At 38.3% G+C, this 18,926-nt stretch overlaps 1 protein-coding gene across 4 annotated transcripts in view; it reads left to right on the plus strand.

The window, feature by feature from the left end:
- SMG1 (SMG1 nonsense mediated mRNA decay associated PI3K related kinase) overlaps window positions 1–18,926 on the plus strand; it is a 59,516-nt gene that overhangs the window by 38,928 nt on the left and 1,662 nt on the right. For all 4 annotated transcript variants that reach the window (XM_065732523.1, XM_065732527.1, XM_065732525.1 and 1 more), the window contains 27 exons: window positions 3–180; window positions 1,004–1,165; window positions 1,518–1,735; window positions 1,916–2,070; window positions 2,955–3,177; window positions 4,024–4,270; window positions 4,812–5,041; window positions 5,643–5,891; window positions 6,295–6,433; window positions 6,521–6,630; window positions 7,150–7,368; window positions 7,736–7,926; window positions 8,517–8,689; window positions 9,088–9,367; window positions 10,075–10,347; window positions 10,475–10,709; window positions 11,469–11,695; window positions 12,872–13,022; window positions 13,107–13,296; window positions 13,519–13,988; window positions 14,775–14,912; window positions 15,465–15,617; window positions 15,956–16,135; window positions 16,350–16,577; window positions 17,028–17,239; window positions 17,810–17,916; window positions 18,652–18,831. In XM_065732523.1, the coding sequence (XP_065588595.1) occupies window positions 3–180; window positions 1,004–1,165; window positions 1,518–1,735; window positions 1,916–2,070; window positions 2,955–3,177; window positions 4,024–4,270; window positions 4,812–5,041; window positions 5,643–5,891; window positions 6,295–6,433; window positions 6,521–6,630; window positions 7,150–7,368; window positions 7,736–7,926; window positions 8,517–8,689; window positions 9,088–9,367; window positions 10,075–10,347; window positions 10,475–10,709; window positions 11,469–11,695; window positions 12,872–13,022; window positions 13,107–13,296; window positions 13,519–13,988; window positions 14,775–14,912; window positions 15,465–15,617; window positions 15,956–16,135; window positions 16,350–16,577; window positions 17,028–17,239; window positions 17,810–17,916; window positions 18,652–18,831 (5,518 nt within the window). The remainder of the gene's footprint in view (window positions 1–2; window positions 181–1,003; window positions 1,166–1,517; window positions 1,736–1,915; window positions 2,071–2,954; window positions 3,178–4,023; window positions 4,271–4,811; window positions 5,042–5,642; window positions 5,892–6,294; window positions 6,434–6,520; window positions 6,631–7,149; window positions 7,369–7,735; window positions 7,927–8,516; window positions 8,690–9,087; window positions 9,368–10,074; window positions 10,348–10,474; window positions 10,710–11,468; window positions 11,696–12,871; window positions 13,023–13,106; window positions 13,297–13,518; window positions 13,989–14,774; window positions 14,913–15,464; window positions 15,618–15,955; window positions 16,136–16,349; window positions 16,578–17,027; window positions 17,240–17,809; window positions 17,917–18,651; window positions 18,832–18,926) is intronic.

Raw genomic sequence — 18,926 nt, forward strand, 5'->3', positions numbered from 1 at the left:
AGGTTGCACTTGATGAAGATGATCCTAGGCTGCATTTAAGAAATACTTCTGAGCAAAGCACTGATGATGTTATTGTGATGGCAACTCTAAGACTATTAAGGCTGCTTGTAAAACATGCCGGGGAACTTAGGCAGTATCTAGAGCATGGGCTAGAAACTACACCTACTGCTCCTTGGAGAGGTAAGTATATGTTACTTAGCTCTTAAAATTAATTTTGATGTGTCTTCATAAATGTAAGCAGAAAGATATTCATTGCGTTGTTGTAAAAAACTATTTGAACACAGTAGAGGGAAGGCAAGTTCTCCACTGAGTAATTTCATTAAAAGTGTTCTACTTTCTGAGACGCTTTCTGATCTTAGAGTATTTACATAGCATGGATTCTCCTGTGTTGAGATACAGAAAGAAGAAAGTGTTGTGAAGAGCTACATTATTTGTCATCTTAAAAGAATGTGTGTGCGTGTGTATTTCTCCCCTCTAGCTACAGTCTGAAATATGCTCAGAGAAATATATGTGCCTAAAGCAGTAGCAGTTGTCTGTCACTGAACTGCTGGTTCAGTTTGATGAGGGCCATTCCCCAGGCAAATTACCGAGTTAGTGTGGAAGGTGGCAGAGGAGGAAGCCAACTGCTGCCAAACTTTATTTGAGATGTCCAGTTCTTCTGCCTTCAGGAGCTACAATTGCATTTCTCCTTTTTTCTTTTGAAAAGCGATGTAAGAATGACATTCAGTTTCTAGTGCGTGATCAAACAATTTCATCTGATGTCATCTGCATTTGAATTGTATGAGTAAACAAGCAATTCAATTGCTTGTACCCTAAAAGGCAATTATTTAAAACAAGGAGAAATTTTCTTTGGGAACCTAGGCTTTTTACAGAATCCTAGAATTGGAAGGGACCTCAGAGTCGTTTACATTCTCCCAGTGCGTAGGTGGCATGCTTTAAAAATGTGCATTATTTAAAGTGTACAGAAAAGATACAGCACATCCTCATCTTCTGTTTGTCGAAGGTATTATTCCTCAACTCTTCTCTCGCCTCAATCATCCCGAAGTGTATGTTCGTCAGAGTATTTGCAACTTACTGTGTCGAGTGGCTCAAGATTCTCCTCATCTCATACTGTATCCTGCTATAGTGGGTACTATTTCACTCAGCAGTGAATCCCAGACCTCAGGTATGGAAGAAAAATATCAAATGTTCAAATACATTTTAGCTAACATACTTTATATACTGGGTAAAGTGATGTGTGTTTATGTATTTTATTTTTCAGTATAATAACTTTCAGTATAATAACTTCAGTATATAACTAACTTTCTGTATTAAGAACTTTTGGGACCTTTTGGATACTTTGTACTTTATCAGTTTGGCAAATCAGTTCTGAATTTGGTCGTTAATTATTGGCCAACTATATGTTACATGGGGTCCTAATTCTGAATGAGGTATCAAGTGACACAACTTTGAATGCCAGAACAGTGTAGATAATATTTTAAAATCTTTTGTGTTTACTTCTGTTTTCTCAAATGTAGGGAACAAGCTTCCTTCTGCTATCCCTACTTTGCTAGGTAATATTCAAGGGGAAGAACTGTTGGGTGGTGAATGTGATGGTGGGAGTCCACCAGCTTCTCAAGAAAGTACTAAAGATGACACAAAAGTTGGATTAAATGAAGATCAAGCAATGATGCAAGATTGTTACAGCAAAATTGTGGAGAAACTGTCAACTGCAAATCCAACAATGGTATTGCAAGTAAGTAATCCAAATGTATGTTAGTTGTGCTTTTACTCTCAACTGCAATATACTTACCTTGTGTGTAGGCTGCTGAAATTTTGGTGCAACTTCATTAGGCTGTCATTTTTGTCAAACTATTTGTGTATGATATAAGTCTTAATACTAGTAGTTTTTAAAAGTAATGTAATCTTTATTTAGGTCCAGATGCTGGTGGCTGAGCTGCGCAGAGTTACAGTTCTGTGGGATGAACTTTGGTTGGGAGTTTTACTGCAGCAGCACATGTATGTCCTCAGAAGGATTCAGCAACTGGAAGATGAAGTAAAAAGGGTCCAAAACAACAACACTCTACGCAAGTACGTCTTTGGGCCAGTTCAAGTGAAGATTGTTAAAGATTGTTGTTGGGGAGGCATGCCATCAAAATGATCAAGTGTTGCACTTAAATTTGTACTGTCCTAGCTGCTTCTCTGTCAGCTAGTGGTCTTATTCAGAAGTACTTTGATGCCACAGCTAATACTGTTATGTAGTGAGAGGCAACAGCAAGGTCTGTCTCTGAGTCTGTGTTGGGATTTCCTCAGTACCAGTGTGTTAGGACCCAGTGCATACTGAGCTGTAGTTTAAGATCTTATAATTCTCCATTTTTGTGGTGTTTCTTAGAAATCAGCTAAGATGAGGACAAGCATGTGGAAGGATGAAACCTGTCTGGAGTTTAAGCACAGATAGTAGGAGCAAACAGAACATTGTAATCTGTTTTTTTGCCTTTCAGTGTTCAGAATTTTTTTTTCTTCAGTTAATTGGAATCTTCTGTGAATTAATTTGTGGAAGAGCAAAGTCTTCGCTGGGTGCCTGCCTTAGCTTAAACGCACCTTTCCTATTTAAGACTTGACTGCAGAATTTAATACGGCGGTCAGACACCCTCATACCCTTCTTTAGAGTGTGGTACACTCTAAGGAAGTGGTAATAATGAGCTCTTGCAATAAAGGAAATGAGATTAGGGTGTTTTGAACTCCCTGGGCTTCTGAAATTTGGGTCTCCAGTGGTGAAAAGCCCACTACAAATGTTTCAGTTTGAAGTATGATTCAGAAGAGTATTTCATTTTAATATGGTCATTCTTGAAGATCTCGTTAAGAGATGTATTGGTTTTGTGATTTCTCTGATGTCTTGTTTTCAGCCTATTTTAATGCTCTACTTACGAGATTACTAGTTTTTATAGAATTAAGAGAGATTTTTTTTTTAATAGAGAAGAGAAGATAGCAATCATGCGTGAGAAGCACACAGCTCTAATGAAGCCCATTGTATTTGCTTTGGAACATGTACGGAGTATCACTGCAGCTCCTGCAGAAACTCCTCATGAGAAATGGTTTCAGGATAACTATGGAGGTGCAATTGAAAATGCACTAGAGAAACTTAAGAATCCTTTGAATCCTGCTAAGCCTGGAAGCAGCTGGCTCCCCTTTAAAGAGGTATTATATGCACATTATATGTCTCACTCTTTAGTGTCCTGTTGTTATTGTCTTCATGTTTCAAAACTGTGGCCTGATCTAGTCTCCTCTGCAGTCATCATAGGCATGCTCCACACAGAAGCACAGTAACTTTTGTCTCTGACAAGTATCTTGACTGTCTACCATACTGCACTTCTACCCAATGGAGTTATTTTACTATCAGTGTAGAGGGCAGAGGGGCTTCTGTTTTTAAATACTGTCTCTCTGAATCTATATAATTTAAGCCTAGTAAATTCAAATTCTAGCAAGCTGATACTGTGGTTATCCTGAGTCATAGTTCTTCTGTGCAGCAACTTTCAGATGGTCAGCCTTTCTCAAAGGTATTTAGCCAATTATGTCATCTTGTCTTGTTTCCCCTCAACACATAAAAAAAATAGTGTTTCCATTGCCTGCTTGGATATCCAGAGCCAGCCTGTTTTTAAATAGCTTGATTGACAAACTTAAGTTTTACACAAAGTTCCTTCAGCTTTACAGAGCTGGTAGGCATGAAGATACGTAAAGAGGAGGTTGCTGGAGGCTGTTGTCTTTGACTACCTGAAAGAGCTATAAATGTAGGAGCACACCTCTTGGGTTTTGTTTGTTGTGACCTTGCTGCTTATCAGCAGACAGGCTGCATTTGCTGCATAAAGGATGTTCTCTTGGATTTTGTCAATTTCATTCTAAACTGTAAATGGGTTAGTAAGGTGCCAAGGATGAAAAGTAATTAAAGAAAATGTCTATGGAGGAAGACCATTAAGTCTGTTTTTGTAATTTTTAATGCTAACTTTTAAAGTGAACCTCAGCCTAAAGCACGTTTCCTTGGAACAGGTTATGCTAAGTTTGCAGCAAAGAGCACAGAAACGGGCTAGTTATCTTCTACGGCTTGAAGAAATCAGTCCTTGGTTGGCTGCCATGATGTACACTGAAATAGCGCTCCCTGGAGAGGTGTCCACCAGAGACACAGTCACAATTCACAGTGTGGGCAGCACCATCACAATTCTACCTACCAAAACCAAACCGAAAAAGCTGCTTTTCCTTGGCTCAGATGGAAAGAACTATCCATACTTGTTCAAAGGTAAGAAACTGAAATTTTCTCAAGCCAGGTGTCTAGAAATACTAGAGTTGGGAGGATGCGTATTTGCAGCTGTCTTCTACGTGCATCATATGGAAATAATGTTTCATCTGCTTGCTCTCCTCCCTTTATTCCACCTCGCTGTATTTGTTTAAGGATTTTTGCCTTTCCAAAGCTGTTAAGTCAAGGGAGTTTCAGATCTCTTTTAATTTATATTGATAGGATTAGCTGGATGCACTTTTCCAGAAGAAGCTTAGAAGGAAGAGGTCTTTTATAAGTTCATGCCTTCCTCAACAGGGAAAGACCTGCTCACTGTGTTAGTTACTGTTGTGTGTACTGCTCACATAAACATGTGGTAAACTGATCCTAGTAGGTAAATGTTAAGTAAACGTTAAGATTTAAGCTGAATGACTCATCTTTAATGTGCGTGATTTGTAAGGCTGTTTGTAGTCTGAAATGGAGTAAGATTTCAGAAAATGCTTTTTTGGGCTTTAGGGTGAAAGTTTACTGTCTAGGAACTGAATTTTAAACTAATTTAACACAGGTTTAGAAGACTTGCACCTGGATGAAAGAATCATGCAGTTCCTGTCAATTGTGAACACAATGTTTGCCACCATTAACCGTCAAGAGACACCAAGGTTTCACGCACGGCACTACTCTGTGACACCTCTGGGAACAAGATCAGGCTTGATCCAGTGGGTGGATGGAGCTACACCTTTGTTTGGTCTTTACAAGCGATGGCAACAGCGAGAAGCTGCTTTACAAGCACAAAAGGTGACTACAGTGTTCTGTGCCATGTGGGACAACTCAGAAGGAAGCCTTCATTCAAAATTGCTTTGTGATTCCAAATAACATAGTTTTAAAATATACTTGTTTGTTCAGAGTCATGAGGCCTGGGTCTGTACATTTGCATTTCCTGAGATTCTACCAGATGTCCGTTAAATTGTGCATATACATACACGTGTGTGTATTTATTTAGATTTATTACAGTAGCTAACATAAATATACTTCTGTCACATGATAATTCAAGGGGAGCTGTTTCTGAACAAACAACTTAAATTAAGCTACTTTATTTTCGCTTCTCATTCTCTACTCCTTTTCTGTTTTCAATGTAGTCTTTAACATGGTATTTTCAAAAAAAAAACAAAAAACAAACACAACTGTCCTTAGTAATTACTGAGTAAAGCTAGACCAAAACAAAGTCTTTTGACTGTCTTAAGCTTCTTTCAACTGTTGAACTTCAAAGCAGTTCTCTGAACTGTAAAGTCATCGTTGAGTCAAGTTGACTGTTTTCCCACATTCAGTCTAAATGAGAATACTTTTCTTTGGTATTGCGAGTTGTGGTTTGTACACTAACATTATGTAACTCTTCTAGGCTCAGGATTCTTATCAGACTCCTCAGAATCCTGGAATCGTGCCTAGACCCAGTGAACTTTACTACAGTAAAATTGGACCTGCTTTAAAGGCAGTTGGGCTTAGTCTTGATGTGTCACGTCGTGACTGGCCCTTGAATGTCATGAGAACTGTTCTAGAAGAACTGATGGAAGCAACTCCCCCAAATCTCCTAGCTAAGGAGCTCTGGTCATCGTGTACGACACCAGATGAATGGTGGAGAGTTACACAGGTAAGTTATAACAAATATATCTTGCCTTTGAAAGATTTTTTTTTTCTAATGGAATGAGGGACAGCAAAGGCTTGGGATGTTACTGAGCCATGATGCTCTGCAGTTAGATGAGCTAGCACTGCCAAAGTTTCACAGAATGGGAAATGTTGGTAGGAAATAATGTAGCTGTATCGTTGGGTAGAAAAGGTGGGGTATATACCTGGTATCTCTACATTGTTAAACTATGATTATCAGCCTAAGAAATGATAACTCCTTGTTAAGATATCGTCACATAGAAAACAGCTTGGAGTAGGGTGGTTTTGATTTGTCTTACACTTAAAAATAATGTTATAAGATGGTAGTCAGTCCAATGTGTTGGCAGAGAATTCCCACAAATAATTTTTTCCTGAAACTCTCTTTAAAGTCTTATGCAAGATCCACTGCAGTTATGTCCATGGTTGGCTACATCATTGGTCTTGGAGACAGACATCTGGATAATGTTCTTATAGATATGACTACAGGAGAAGTTGTCCACATAGATTATAATGTTTGCTTTGAAAAAGGTAATTTAAAAAATGCCTTAAGTTATTCTAACGAAAGGTTCCTTTTTTTGTTAATTAAAAGAAACAACTTTATTTTTTATCTTAAAGGGAAAAGCCTTAGGGTACCAGAGAAGGTTCCATTCCGGATGACGCACAATATTGAAACAGCACTTGGAGTGACAGGAGTAGAAGGGGTTTTCAGGCTTTCTTGTGAACAGGTAACTTTGTGAATTTGCAGAAAACTGAGAGCTGCTGCACTTGCTGTTAAGCATTCTGCTTTTTATTTATGAAGTTTTGAGATTCTGTTTGATTTACCTTTCTGTAATATATAGTTTAGCCAAATATATGCTTTCATCAAGTCTAAGTAATTTGGTTAAGACAAAATTTGAACAATGTAGTATCCTCTTCTACACAGGAAATCCGACTGTATGTTCACTTTCTTATATTTTCTTCAGGTAAACTGAATTACTGAATAGCTAAAATTCTTAGTAAATTTCCAATCTTTGACCTTACTGTAAGAGTTCTGCTGGGTTTTTAAGAAAAAAAAAGATTCCTACCACAAAAAAGGAATACTTTTCATTAAGCTGTAATATAAAATCTTAGGAAACGTTTTGGGGCTTTTGTCCTAGAGGTGTTTCCATGTTTGGCCATGCTTAGTGGGCAGGGTGGCTCTTCTAAATGCAGAATTACTTCTCTGCAAGGATAACATGAATGATTATTTAAAATGTGTGATACAGGTCCTTCATATCATGCGTCGTGGGAGAGAGACTTTGCTTACATTGCTTGAAGCTTTTGTTTATGATCCTCTGGTGGACTGGACAGCAGGAGGGGAGGCAGGATTTGCAGGAGCCGTATATGGCGGTGGCGGCCAGCAGGCTGAAAACAAACAAAGCAAAAGAGAAATGGAAAGAGATATTACACGTAGTCTGTTCTCTTCGAGAGTGGCTGAGATAAAGGTAAGTTCATGTCAGTCATTTTCTACTGTATAAACAAAGTAGCTTGTATAATTTAATTTCTTTGTACGTGGGGATGGTGGAAGAGGTGGTGGTCTATTAGAAATGGTTCACAAGATTTAGCTAAGAAGCATTTCTATTTAGGTGGGTGTTAGTGCAGAAGTTGAAAGTGTTTATTTTCTGTGTGCTTAACTCTAAAACATATGCTAGTATTTGGTCCAAGTTAAGGCTGGAGGTCTTAAAAATAGGGACATAGTGTCAACTAAATAATGTCCATGAAGCTTTCAGCTTGTAGCGTTGGAGAGGAGAACACGTTTCCCTTGCCTGTTTCAATTAAATCCTGTTCTACAAATTCTGTACTTGGTTATAGGTTAACTGGTTTAAGAACAGAGATGAAATGCTGGCTGTGCTTCCAAAGTTGGACAGTAGTTTAGAAGAGTATCTCAACCTGCAAGAGCAGTTGACAGATGTAGAAAAATTGCAAGGAAAACTCCTGGAGGAGATAGAATTTCTTGAAGGTGCAGAAGGAGTGGATCATCCCTCTCACACACTTCAGCACAGGTACAGAGGATCCAGGGATTCTGACAGGAATCTCAGATGAATGGAGTTGGTGGTTTAGGATGTGCTTAAATTTAAATGTTGAAAATGTGTATTTGAGAGAGATTGATAGCTGAGTAGAAGCTGTTCTTACAGCAAAAGGTCATTCTTTGTGTAGAAGGAATACTGAATCAACTTTCCTACTGAATGATTGTTAGTCTTGGGGTTCATACTCCATCAGTATTACCTGCACTATTCCATGTTTAACATTTAACCCATAGTGCAAGAAAGAGAATAGGCTGAAAGCCTTCATATAATCTGCAACTACTGATATATAGAACAAAAATCTTGGAATCAGTTTCTAATTCTTAACATTATTTTACAAGCTTACTTGAAATTGATACAGGGTTTGAGAACTGCATGGATATATGCACGTGCAGTTGTTATTTTGTAGGAGCTAAATAATGTTTAAGTTTTATGTGATTGGTGAAAATATATTAATTTTCTGGTCAATGAGAAAGAGCAGCATTGTTCAATACAGTTCTGTATTCTCTATTTTTTTTCCTACTATTTTCTTGTAGTATTTACTTGATTCTGTGGCTTCACTAATCCAGGTATTCTGAGCACACGCAGTTGCAGACTCAACAAAGAGCTGTCCAAGAAGCAATCCAGGTGAAGCTGAATGAGTTTGAGCAGTGGATAACACACTACCAAGCTGCCTTCAGTAATTTAGAGGCAACACAACTTGCAAGTCTCCTTCAAGAAATTAGCACACAAATGGACCTAGGTATAAAATAGTGTACTTTTGATGCACTTTTTCTTAAATTGTTTGAAAATAACTAGAGTAAAATACTAGGAGGCTTCTTGAGTATCTTTTAACTTAAAAGCAAGGTCCTTTGTAGACGACATTTAAAAAATGAGTCTCTATAAAGAGTGATTTAGAGCACTTCAAAGCTTTTCTTTTAAGCTGCCTGAAGGAGCCTGTCCTCCTTGCCCTAGCTGTGCATGTGATTATCTCACACTGAGAATTCACATTGATTATTTTGCTCTCAGTGCCTTGTTTACTATAGGTAAAAATAAAACAAGCAAAACCCTAAACTACATTAATGCTCAGTTTTGTATACTTTAAAATCTATATGTTTCAGAGATGCATAAAACTTAATTTTTAATTATCTGTCAATAAAGGTCCTCCAAGTTATGTACCAGCAACAGCATTTCTGCAAAATGCAGGCCAGGCACATCTCATCAGTCAGTGTGAACAGTTAGAAGGGGAGGTTGGTGCTCTTCTCCAGCAGAGAAGATCTGTTCTACGTGGTTGCCTTGAACAACTGCACAACTATGCAACTGTGGCTCTTCAGTATCCAAAAGCTGTGTTTCAGAAGCATCGAATAGAGCAATGGAAGACTTGGATGGAAGAGCTCATCCGTAACATGACAATAGAGCGTTGTCAGGATATCTTTAGGAAGTAAGTTGGCAGAGTAATGAGTTGTTTGAAAAACTTAATTTTCAGCCACTTGAGGATTTAAATTTTCTAATTAAAATAAATGATTTTTTCTAATTAATCTAGTTAACACAGCAAAACAAGACTAAGTTTGGAGTCTGGAGTGAAAGATCAAAACATTCTTTTAAAAATAATTTTCTGGACTTAATGTGTTTACTGTAAAAAAGAAAAACAGGTAACATTGTCCTGTAAAGATCAAACTAATAACGATGTGTGGCATTAAGGCTGTGATATTGAGGGAGTTTAGAAACGTGCAGTGTTTAGAACATCATATAGCTTAACAAAAGATTATTTTTTTCCCCTTAAACCAGACTTTCAAGCAATTGTTTTATTTCCTTTCTCCTTAAAATGAGGCTGTAACTTGGCTTGCAGTTTCTAGCTTGTATTCAAGTGTTTACATTAGAACGTGTTTCTTTCCTATTCCTTGCCTTCTCTTCATTCTTTCCTTTGGAGGACTGCTGTTTGTCCTATGTCCTTGAATGTAGTTATGAAATGTGGTACATTCTGTGACTTCATGAAGGTGTCACTTTGATAGCCATCAGCTGCTGTGGTATTTCAGATTTGGTGTGGGAACTGTTCACGTGTGGAGTATTTTTCCTTGCCATGGAGCAGAACTCAACATGATAGAGCTGTAGAAGGGAGACTTTGGTCTTTGTACTTTTGCATTACAGGTATGAAATGCAGTATGCTCCGCAGCCACCTCCAGGTGTGTGCCAGTTCATAACTGCAACAGAAATGACTCTCCAGCGCTACGCAGCAGATATAAATAGCAGGCTTATCAGGCAGGTGGAGCGTCTGAAGCAGGAAGCAGTTACTGTATCTGTTTGTGAAGAGCAGCTGAAAGAAATTGAACGTTGTATCAAAGTCTTCCTCCATGAAAACGGAGAGGAGGGCTCACTGAGCTTAGCTAGTGTCATCATCTCTGCTCTTTGTACGCTGACCAGGTGAGATAATCCCTGTGAAATTTTTTGTATGCATTGCTGTTTGAGAACACATTAAAGGAATGTTTGAAATTACGTGGAGAATGCAGTAGCAGGCAAGTCATCTAACCAACTGTCACAATCCATCTAGGCGGAATCTGATGATGGAAGGTGCAGCATCCAGTGCTGGAGAGCAGCTGGTTGATTTGACTTCAAGAGATGGAGCCTGGTTCCTGGAGGAGCTCTGCAGCATGAGTGGGAATGTTACTTGCCTTGTACAGTTGTTGAAGCAGTGTCATCTTGTACCCCAGGACTTAGATATTCCTAACCCAATCGAAGCATCAGAAGCTGTCCATTTAGCTAATGGAGTATACATCTCGCTTCAGGTAGAGCTTAATTTTGTTTTAAATCTTTGCTCATCATCAACCTTCTTGGGCTTCCATCTAAATAATTCTTAATAGCTTCTTGCTTAAAAAAACCCACCAGATTGTTTTTATGATAGCTTTTCTGAGTTAACCAGCTGTTTACTATTACTGCTATTTACATGGTTATTGGTCACAGGAAACAATTCTAATCTATGTGTGACAAGCTGTAAAAAGTGCTGTCATGGAATCGTGAGCCAAGGACTTAGTAGCAGATCTGGAGACAACCCAGCTTCATGTTTTGCTTTTGTCTTTTACTGTGGTGGTGGTCCAGAACAGCTTTCACATTGTTATTTCTGTGTTGTGTCTGTTCTGTCCTTCTGCTAAACCTCACTTATTTTCACCTGAAACAGGTAGTTCGAAAAACTGTTTTACAAACTCCCAACTCCTACATTGGGAAGGAAGAAAAAAATTTACTCATGAGTATTTTTCACCCAAAGTTTTGTTGTATCTGAGAGCTCCTTGTTGAGCTCTTGGATAAGGTGTGTCACTCATTAAGCAGCCAAAATACTGATTGTTTTGGGGTGACTTGTCTCATTTTGGAGACTCAGAACTGGTTAGTCCTTTCCATAGCAGCATTGAGGTCTTCTGCTTTCTGTCAATGAAGGTACTATTTTTTCTTACTTTAATTTATTTCTGTAGCATGAGTTGGTCTCTGGCAATAATTAAATAAATGCAAATTACAATCTGGCAAACTTTATTTTTCTTATCTCTTTCTTGCAGGAGTTGAATTCCAACTTCCGGCAGATCATTTTCCCTGAAGCACTTAGGTGCTTAATGAAAGGAGAGTATACTTTAGAAAGTATGCTCCATGAATTAGATAACCTTATTGAACAAACAACTGATGGAGTCTCTTTGCAAACGTTGGTTGAATCTCTTCAGGCCTACTTAAGAAATGCAGCTATGGGACTAGAGGAAGAAACACACACTCATTACATTGATGTTGCAAGGTAAATCACTTTTTCTTTCTTTTAGGTATGAGAAAGGGAATGAAGACTGCAGAACCATATTAGTTTGTCTAAATTTGAGTGTTCAGAGTGTGGACTTTTTATGCCCAAGAATACCTGTCAGCAGAGTACAATGTCTAAAGCATGTATGTTTCCTCTCAGTGTGCATCTGTACATTTATGCACATACATGCATAGATCTTTACAGTAAAACAAATACGCAGTTATGGTAATGGAAGCATTTACATCTGCTTAAAACACACATTTGAGTTGTTGCTTAGTAGTTAACTTTGCCCATAGTATGTAGTTAGAATTTTGCTTGAAGTTTTTAAAGGAAGTTAAGAATAGGAACTGAGTCATTATTTCGTGGAGAAACCTGGAGAGAGGAGAGCTTGTAACCATGACACAGGTGCCTTTCACTGGGAGCTTTGGTGAGCAGTTTTTGTGTACTGAATCAGTGACTTGATTTAAAAATAAAAATCAAACAGGAGAACCTGTTCATCTTATGAAGTGAGACAGTACTTTTCTGGGCAAGTGCTTGCTGGAAAAATAAGGTGATTCAGAAGCTTCCTGCTGAGTGAAGTAGTGTTCTTGCTACTTCTCTTGAATTCCAGTGACTCCATCAGCAGTATAATGAAGTGTTTTTCTTAATTTAATTTTCTTCCTGGTTTACCCATTGATAAGCCTGCTCAGCTTGTTAGTTGAGAGTCGAAAATGATATAGGGATGGGAGAGAGGAAGACCATTCTTTCAGGAGCAGCAAGCTCATAACCAGAGACCTCATCTCCCACTTTTTTAGCCTGTACTTAATTACTTAATTCAGTGTGTATCGTAGAAATCATTATTTACTTTCAAGGAAGGAATGGTAATATTTGCATCACTTAATGTTCCTAATGTTTTTTTTTACCATGCATATGGGAAGTACAGTCTATATTTTCTGCCTCTATCCCCTAACAGTTGGTTCTTTAATACAGTCCAGTCTTACATAATATCCTTAACTGTTCATATGTGTCCAGCAGTAGAACTCATGTATAGAACCATATAGAGATGGGAAAGGTGAGGAGCCTGTGACAAATTCACCTTAATTCCAATCTTCTGTAGCCATAGGAGTGATCACTTTAAGAAAACACTATTCCTGAATTTTTGTAGACTAAGAAAAACATGTACTTTGTTTATTTAAGAGTACTTCATGCTCAGTATGGTGAGCTGATTCAGCCAAGGAACGGTTCTGTTGATGAAACTCCCAAAATGTCAGCTGGTCAGATGCTTTTGGTTGCCTTTGATGGAATGTTTGCTCAAGTGGAAACTGCATTTGGTTTATTGATTGAAAAGGTATGGATTTATTCTTTTCAAAGTACTCTTTGAGCCTGGCATAAGAAAGTTCTATTAGACAAATATTGCCTTTATGTTGCTCAGCTAAACAAGATGGAAGTTCCTGTTGCTTGGCGTAAGATCGACATAATTAGGGAAGCCCGCAGCACTCAAGTTAACTTCTTTGATGATGACAATAATCGTCAAGTTCTAGAGGAGATCTTCTTTTTGAAGAGGCTGCAGACAATTAAGGAATTTTTCAGACTCTGTGGTACTTTTTCTAAAACACTGTCAGGTAAATAAATGTTATTAAATACTCAGTGTTACTTTGTCCGCTGCTCATCCCATTATTTTCTGAGAATGTAGATAGATAATTTGATTTTAACTCACCTTTCAAATATGGGGAATTATCAAAAGTTTTAAATTAATTCCTATTATCTTCCTGTTTTGTAAGTCTGATAATTTTTTTCTAAACGCATCAAATATTTATAACAAAAATGTTTCTTTTTTTTTAAAGGAATCAGTTCACTTGATGACCAGAATGCAGTAAACGGACCTGTTCAGATTGTCAATGTGAAAGCCCTTTACAGAAACTCTTGCTTTAGTGAAGACCAAATGGCCAAACCAATCAAGGCTTTTACTGCTGACTTTGTGAGACAGCTTTTAATTGGCCTTCCAAATCAGGCTTTAGGACTGACTTTGTGCAGTTTCATCAGCGCTCTAGGTGTGGACATCATTGCTCAGGTAGAAGCTAAAGACTTTGGAGCAGAAAGCAAAGTTTCTGTGGATGACCTGTGCAAGAAAGCAGTGGAGCACAATATCCAGATTGGCAGGTTCTCACAGCTGGTCATGAACAGGGCAACTGTTCTAGCTAGTTCATACGATACAGCATGGAAGAAGCATGACCTGGTGCGCAGACTTGAAACCAGTATTTCATCTTGCAAGACCAGTCTTCAGAGAGTGCAGCTGCATATTGCCATGTTCCAAGTAAGGCCATGCCATATGTCACTTCCAATTTGTGCCTGTGGAAAATGAGCTTTTGCTCCTGTCTAATAAGCACTACAGGAAATTTATTATTTGTTGAGTGAGGTTTAGAGTATTTACATGACAGGGCAAATTTATTTTTAGAGTGAATATACAACTTTTTCAGCAACCATGAAATAATTTATTAGAAGAAAATAAGTTATTAATTGGATTTCATACTCTGTTCAGGTATAACTCTAAAGGAGGAACTTGCTTAAAACAGGTTATGCATTGCTGAATGTCATTCTGTAACTTTCCTATGAAGTTTTAACGTGTTGAATCTCTCCTTGCTCCCCCTTTAACCTCACGGAAAAGCATAGCAGTGCTGATCCTGAAAGTGTTTGGAGGCAGTGCTGTCACATACCTTGAACTTCACACCAGTATCCAACTGTACTGTAGCATCAATAGTATTTACAGTAGCTTGTAGGCTACAGTCAGCAGCTATGCTCCAGTCAGTTACAGAGCTAAGCTTGAGTCAGTTACTAAACTATTTTATAGACTAATAAGCAAAATTGCCTGTCTTTAGTTTTTAATGCATCTTAAGTTTCAAGTCAACAGAGCGTAGGTTACAACTACTTAGAATTTTTTTGTACTCACTAATGTTTTAAACTTTTAAATGTGCTGATATTATGTTTTGACACGTACTCTAATAACCCTTAGTTATAAGGTGTAACAGAGTACTAGAATTACTGTTTGTGAAGCAAACTATATTGTGATGAGTTGTTGACAAGCGTTTCTTTTCTCTTACAGTGGCAGCATGAAGATCTCCTTATCAGTCGCCCACAAGCCATTTCTGTTACACCTCCACCTCGTTCTGCAATTTTAGCCAACATGAAGAAGAAACTTCATACTCTCAGTCAGATTGAAGCTTCAATTGCAACAGTTCAGGTATTCCTGTTTCTGAGGAAGTTGTTCAGCAGCATATTGCAGTCTGACTCTAACTACCTGCTGCAGGAATACCTGCTGCCTCGATTATCTCTTTTGCTGTCGACATTTTATCTCTTTATTCTGTGTTAAGGTTTCTGTGTGCTTACCTCAGCTTTTGAAACTTCTGGGTATCAGTACTGCAGGGTGTTTGTTCAAAGTACCCTTTAGCTTGTGGAATTCCGATTTTGCTTTTAATTGTAAAGATGCTATTTGTAAGCATTTTCTGAAGTTTGTGTCCTGAAGTTGAATTCAGGACTATTGGGATTTAGCCTAGAAACACAATAGACCTGCTTCCAGGCAGATTAAATAGTTTCCATAACAATCAAATCCAGTTGTGACATGCACTGAAAAGAAACCTTGAAATAGCAGAAGCTAATGTTTCTCATTAATAAATACCACATTTTTTTAATGAATGAATGTCTTTGCATGTGTTAGAGATGCATAATTTTTTCTGAGCTATAGGCTTAATGTGATGTGTACTGATCCTATGTATATTTTTCTCTCCCATCACAGGAGAAACTAGCAGCACTTGAAGCAAGTATTGAGCAGCGCTTGAAATGGGCAGGAGGGGCTAATCCTGCTCTGGCACCAGTCTTGCAAGATTTTGATGCCACTATTGCTGAAAGAAGAAACCTCGTCCTGAAAGAAAGTCAAAGAGCGAGTCAGGTACTACGTATGTGGGATCAAATTGATAAGTGTTTCACTCCTTGTCTCCTACTTGAGAAAATGGATTTATGTAGAAGAATTTTTTTCTTTCCTGCTCAGCATTTAAAGAGCAGGCATGGATAACTAAATGCTTATGGGAATCCCACTTCAAAAGCAGTAGGAATCATTTAAGGGAGAGTTGCTGCAGGGCTGGATTACCCTGAAATTATGCTATTGCTGTAACAGAGTGGCTCACTGCTTTGTTTAAAATTCTCCTTTACAAGTATATGGAACAAATGCAGTTTCTGTAATATACAGTTTAACTGGAATGTCTTTCTCACTCTTGCTTTGATTTTCAGGTTACTTTCCTGTGCAGTAATATCATCCACTTTGAAAGTTTACGCACTAGAACAGCAGAAGCCTTAAATCTTGATGCTGCATTATTTGAACTTCTCAAACGCTGTCAACAAATGTGTTCATTTGCATCACAGTTCAACAGCTCAGTGTCTGAACTGGAGCTCCGCCTGCTTCAGAGAGTGGTGAGTAAAGGCCAAAGCAAAATATGTGACATTACTGACTTGCCACATCACTTCCCAACCTTTTTCCTTCTTTATGAATGTTATGTGTACCTGCTAATGGACTGCATATTAGGTTTTGTTCTGTTCGCTGCTACACACTTCGACAGTAGCACTGATGCTGTAATTGAGTTTTGTCTCTGTATGGAGCTATAGAACCTTTTCTGTTTATTTTTAGGGCACTGGTCTTGAACATCCTATTGGCAGCTCTGAGTGGCTTCACTCAGCCCACAAGCAGTTGACACAGGAAATAACTACACAGAGAACTGTACAGGCAGAGAGAGAACAGCAGATAGAAACAGTTTGTGAAACTATTCAAAATCTGGTGGATAATATTAAAACTGTGCTCACGGGTCATAATAGACAGCTTGGAGATGTCAAGCATCTGCTGAAGGCTATGGCAAAGGTATGCCTGGATGTCATTGCACTGACTGCTCAAAACCCTGTTGGTGTGGGTGAAGGAAAAGAAGTACTGTCGTGAGGTGGTTTTTTAAAGTATATAGGAACAGTAAAATGTGCTCATGCATATGGAGCCCAGGACATGAATTTTTAGAGATGAAGCAAATGTTTTAAAGCTTCTCTTTCTAGAATTAGGTTAATCAAGTTCTGGTTGGATTAAACCCCTCATTTGACAGTTCAAAGGTTTTCTTTGTGTACTTAAATTTTTTCCTGTTTTTTTATCAGTAAATTTTTTAATCATTCTAATTTATTTTCTTGAAATTTGACTACTGAAAATGATCTTTATTTTTAGTCAAATGACAAGTTGAGGAGTTGTAAAGACTAAGAAGTGCTTGTTGTTGCTGTATTTTGGCAAATGGAGTAAACATTTCACCTTTTTTGCATGTGTCTGTTGCAGGATGAAGAAGCAGCTTTGGCAGATGGTGAAGATGTTCCCTATGAGAATAGTGTTAGGCAGTTCTTGGGTGAATATAAATCATGGCAAGATAATATTCAGACAGTTTTGTTTACATTAGTTCAGGTTATGGGTCAAGTCCGCAATCAGGAACATGTGGAAATGCTGCAGGAAATAACCCCCACCCTGAAAGAGCTGAAAACACAGAGCCAGAGGTAAGAAAGTTGCCTTCTGTCAGTTGAAGAGCTTGGACTCTTCAGCCTGCAGAAGAGGAGGCTCTGGGGGGACCTTATAGTGGCCTCCCAGACCTGAGGGGGCCTACAAGAAATCTGGGGAGGGACTTTTTATGAGGACATATAGCAACAGAATGAGTGGAAATGTTCTTTAAACTGGATGAGGGTAGATTTAGACTAAATATTAGGAAGAAATCCTTTACTGTGAGAGTGGTGAACAAGTTGCCCAGCAAGGTTGTGGGTGCCCCCTCCCTAGAAGCATCCAAGGCCAGGCTGGACGGGTCTGGAGGGAGGTGCCCCTGCCTACAGCAGGGGGTTGGATCTAGATGATCTTAAAGGTTCTTTCCAATGCAAACCATTCTGTGACTCTATGCAGGCATTATTTGAATCTATTTGTATATAGCAGAAATACAGTGTGGAGTACCTGGTTGATGGTTGTCTCAAAATGCAGAGATCTTTTGGCTAAATATGATTCTACTGTAACCTTCATTTTGAATCTTTGATACCTTAAGTAGTTCCACGAATGCTTATCAATTTCATTATCTTTCCCAGTGTCTACAATAATCTAGTGAGTTTTGCATCACCCTTGGTCACAGATACATCAAATGAATGCTCAAGCCCAACATCAGCTGCTACGTACCAACCAACCTTTGCTGCAGGTAATACTGAGAAAGTAAAAATATTCAAACTTTAGGAATTTGTTAGAAAAAGGATTATATAACTTTTAATACATTTAGAAGTATGATCTGTATGAGATGACATAATCCTATAAATGTTGTTCAACATGAAGTACTGAGCGACCATTTATAGTGACCCTGGAGATGAGGATTTGCTCAGCAGCTGGCCCCATCTATTCTGAGCTTTGTGTAAACTGAACTTCAATTTCTATTGAAATTACTGTTAAAATTCATGGTGATTTTGGAGTTAATCCTGAAACCCTACAAATGCATTCACGTTCAGAATAATTTCATTACTTCACAGTTCAAAGCATGAATAAACTTTCTCCTAAGTGTGGATTTCTTTCTGTTTAAAAGATTATTTTGCTCAGAGCATTTGGGCTAAGCACGGTTTTCTGACTGTGAAGAGCAGTAACTGTATTTTTAGCACCTGCATACAAAATGACAGTATTAGTGAGGTTGCAAGAGTTCATAAAGACGTGCCTAATTATAAACATTTTGCAGTAGAATAAAACCTCTTGCTCAGTTCTGTGAAGTGGAAGGAATGACAAAATGGTAAGAATAAAGAAAGAAGAACTGGTGCAGAGTTTAAAATATGCATTTAAAGTGCATTTGTTTAGAATGAAGTGCAGACAGAACTAAACATGCACTAAATGCAGTTGTTTTTTCTTGCATCTACAGTGTGTTTTAAATGCTTGAAACACATTTTCTTTACAGCTGTGCGTAGCAATACGGGGCAGAAAACTCAGCCAGAGGTGATGTCACAGAATGCAAGAAAGCTAATTCAGAAAAATCTTGCCACATCAGCAGACACTCCTCCAAGCACAGTCCCAGGAACTGGCAAAAGTGTTGCCTGTAGTCCCAAGAAGACAGCCAGGGACCCTAAAACAGGAAAAGGTAAATACAGCTGCAAACTGAGCTTTAAAGAACAGCAACTAAAAAAGCCTCCGTTGGCTTCTGTGCAGGTATGTAAAACTGAGTTTTGTTCTGTG

Source organism: Cyrtonyx montezumae, unplaced genomic scaffold (assembly GCF_038088225.1).
Source record: "Cyrtonyx montezumae isolate F1298 unplaced genomic scaffold, pur_monq_1.0 scaffold_16, whole genome shotgun sequence".
NCBI lineage: Eukaryota > Metazoa > Chordata > Aves > Galliformes > Odontophoridae > Cyrtonyx > Cyrtonyx montezumae.